We start from the raw sequence: 2299 nt of genomic DNA, 5'->3' as shown, positions 1-2299 counted from the left end.
ACTGAAAACAAGATACGGTTTCTTTAAGAGATATGAACCGTAATCTGAAACTGCTGAACACCAGATTAGGGTGATGGATGACATTTTGCCAACAGTTAAATACAAAGATGCACTGTCCAGTTTATCTAGGTTACTTAACGGGCTGGCAGCTCCTTTCTGGCCCGAGCTGGGACACTACGGTAACTGTTTGGTATGCAGTGCTGTTTTTCCCTTCCTCGTCTGTGACTGGACTTTAAAATCAGCTTTAGAGAAAAGTCCACCCCATCAATCCAAAGAGTTGCACTTCAAGAGGAACACAGCGAGTACACAAACCCAGCTCGAAGTTTCAAGTGCTAACACGTAGAGGAACGAGCTCTGCGCCGTACGGATCCGTTGCCCCCACGCTGGAAATGACGGAGGTCAGCATTCTCCTCTTCCGTGCCTGCCTCGCGCTGCTCGCCATGCCCATCTACCTGCTATCATTCCTGGGTATATGGGAGCCTTTCTGTAAGAAGGTATTTTTTCCTTTCTTCCTCGAGAAGCTTTCTGCAGTTCACAACAGGAAAACACTGAGGCAGAAACAGGAGCTATTTCATAATCTGCCCGAGTTTGCGGGTCCCTCAGGAGAGCTGAAGCTGCTGGAGATCGGGACCGGCTGTGGTGCTAACTTCCAGTTCTACCCACCAGGCTGCAAAGTGACATGCACCGATATAAACCCTCACTTCCAGAAAGGCCTTTCTCGAAGCATGAGCCAGAACCAGCACCTCCACTATGAGCGTTTCTTAGTAGCTGCAGCGGAAGACCTGAGCCAGGTGCCCAGCGGCTCTGTGGACGCAGTCGTTTGCACTTTAGTCCTATGCTCTGTGAAGGATGTAAACAGAGCCCTGAAAGAAGCACAGCGAGTGCTCAGACCAGTGAGTATTTGAAGTTTTATGTTATTTCTTTTATCATCTATTCCAGAGGCACTGCACCAAAACAAAAAGTTGACTTTGAGCTGACAAGCTAGACCCTGTTTTTCGTAGTAAAACAAGATTTACAACCACCCTGCAATGCTATATGGTGCAAAGCAGTAGTAGCACACTGGTCAGTCAGTCTTAGTTCAGCCTTAAAAGTAACACAGTAAGCAACTAGAACTGCCATTAATTTTGGAAGCAATTACAGCACATCATTTAAAGCAGAAGTGGCTCCTTTGTTATTGTCCCTCCCCCCACACACCAGATTTTCTTTTAGGGAGAAGGGGGGAAGGTCTCCAATCAAGACTGAAAGTCTGTGTTTTAAACAAACTGCTTTAGCCTCTTAGAAGAGGGCCTGATCTACCTGTATGACTAAAGCAATCTAAATGCCTTCATTCCCCGTAGTGTCTCATTCAAGTTAAGGATAAAAAAAGCTATTTTTTGCAATAAAATTTCAGCCTTTAAAATGGTACTGTCAACTCAATCCTTTGGGATGTCAAAAACCCGGTGAGTTCTAGTAGGGTTCATACATTTCACCTACTTTCCTTTGAAAAATGACACGCTAGCAACTGTAATTTAAACAAAAAGACAAAGAACAAACTATTGCTAAAAGAACAAAGGGATCCAGTAAGTACACCTTTCATCCTTTCAGAACATGCATTTTGAATCTCTGCAAGTTTCCTGCTTATATTAATTCCAATTGACATTACAGAGGTAAAAAAGCTGGCAGGAAAGGGGTAGAAAGATACTGTCGAAGTGAGCGAATTGCGTTTCCCATGCATCAAATAGTGTTTGAGAAAAGGTGGGTCAGAGAGGGAAGCATCCGCTGCGTGTGCGTTCCTTCTGTGATATTCTAAGATGACTTTGCTTCCCCAGGGTGGCGCTTTCTATTTCTTAGATCACGTGGCTGCTGATCACTCCAGCTGGAAGTATTTTTGGCAGCAGATCTGCTATCCGACTTGGAAACTCGTGTTTGCTGGGTGCTGCCTAACAAGAGAGACATGGAAAAGCCTAGAACAGGCCAACTTCTCCGAACTGAAATTACAACACATCAGCGTTCCTCTACCCTGGACACCTATTAAGCCTCATATCATTGGATATGCTGTGAAGTAATTCATGTTGCACTGTAACTTTCTCCCCTGTCCTCCAAGAAATTCCTTGACATAGTCAAAGCTGCAAAATGGTATATGCTAATCTAAATAGCCACACCCAGGTTAACATGATTAAGCTTCAGTTATCTTAAGTTTCTGCTTTAAATGTCAAATGAGGAAGAAGTTCAGCTTTCTAAAAATCTTGAAATGGAAATAATTACACTGATGATAGGCTTTATAGGTAAAGCATCAGCAACTGGTATTCTGAAGTTCCAG

General features: G+C 43.8%; 1 protein-coding gene across 1 annotated transcript; it reads left to right on the top strand.

Annotated features, from left to right (window-relative positions):
• The first annotated feature begins 318 nt into the window (after positions 1–318).
• Positions 319–2045, top strand: LOC112975213 (methyltransferase-like protein 7A). The gene is made up of 2 exons (XM_026084971.1): positions 319–893; positions 1809–2045. The coding sequence occupies exons 1-2, from the start codon at positions 390–392 to the stop codon at positions 2043–2045; spliced, it is 741 nt and encodes a 246-aa protein (XP_025940756.1). The 5' UTR covers positions 319–389.
• Positions 2046–2299: the final 254 nt, after the last annotated feature.

Source organism: Apteryx rowi, unplaced genomic scaffold (genome assembly GCF_003343035.1).
Source record: "Apteryx rowi isolate R43461 unplaced genomic scaffold, aptRow1 scaffold_657, whole genome shotgun sequence".
NCBI classification, from domain to species: domain Eukaryota; kingdom Metazoa; phylum Chordata; class Aves; order Apterygiformes; family Apterygidae; genus Apteryx; species Apteryx rowi.
The sequence above is the reverse complement of the archived record's forward strand: the minus strand, read 5'-3'. Positions and strand labels throughout refer to the sequence as shown.

Excerpts from the sequence above, each read along its gene's own strand:
- LOC112975213 (XM_026084971.1), top strand. The coding sequence starts at position 390 with ATGACGGAGGTCAGCATTCTCCTCTTCCGTGCCTGCCTCGCGCTGCTC. Across the intron at positions 894-1,808 it reads CACAGCGAGTGCTCAGACCA|GGTGGCGCTTTCTATTTCTT; the intron begins GTGAGTATTTGA and ends TTGCTTCCCCAG.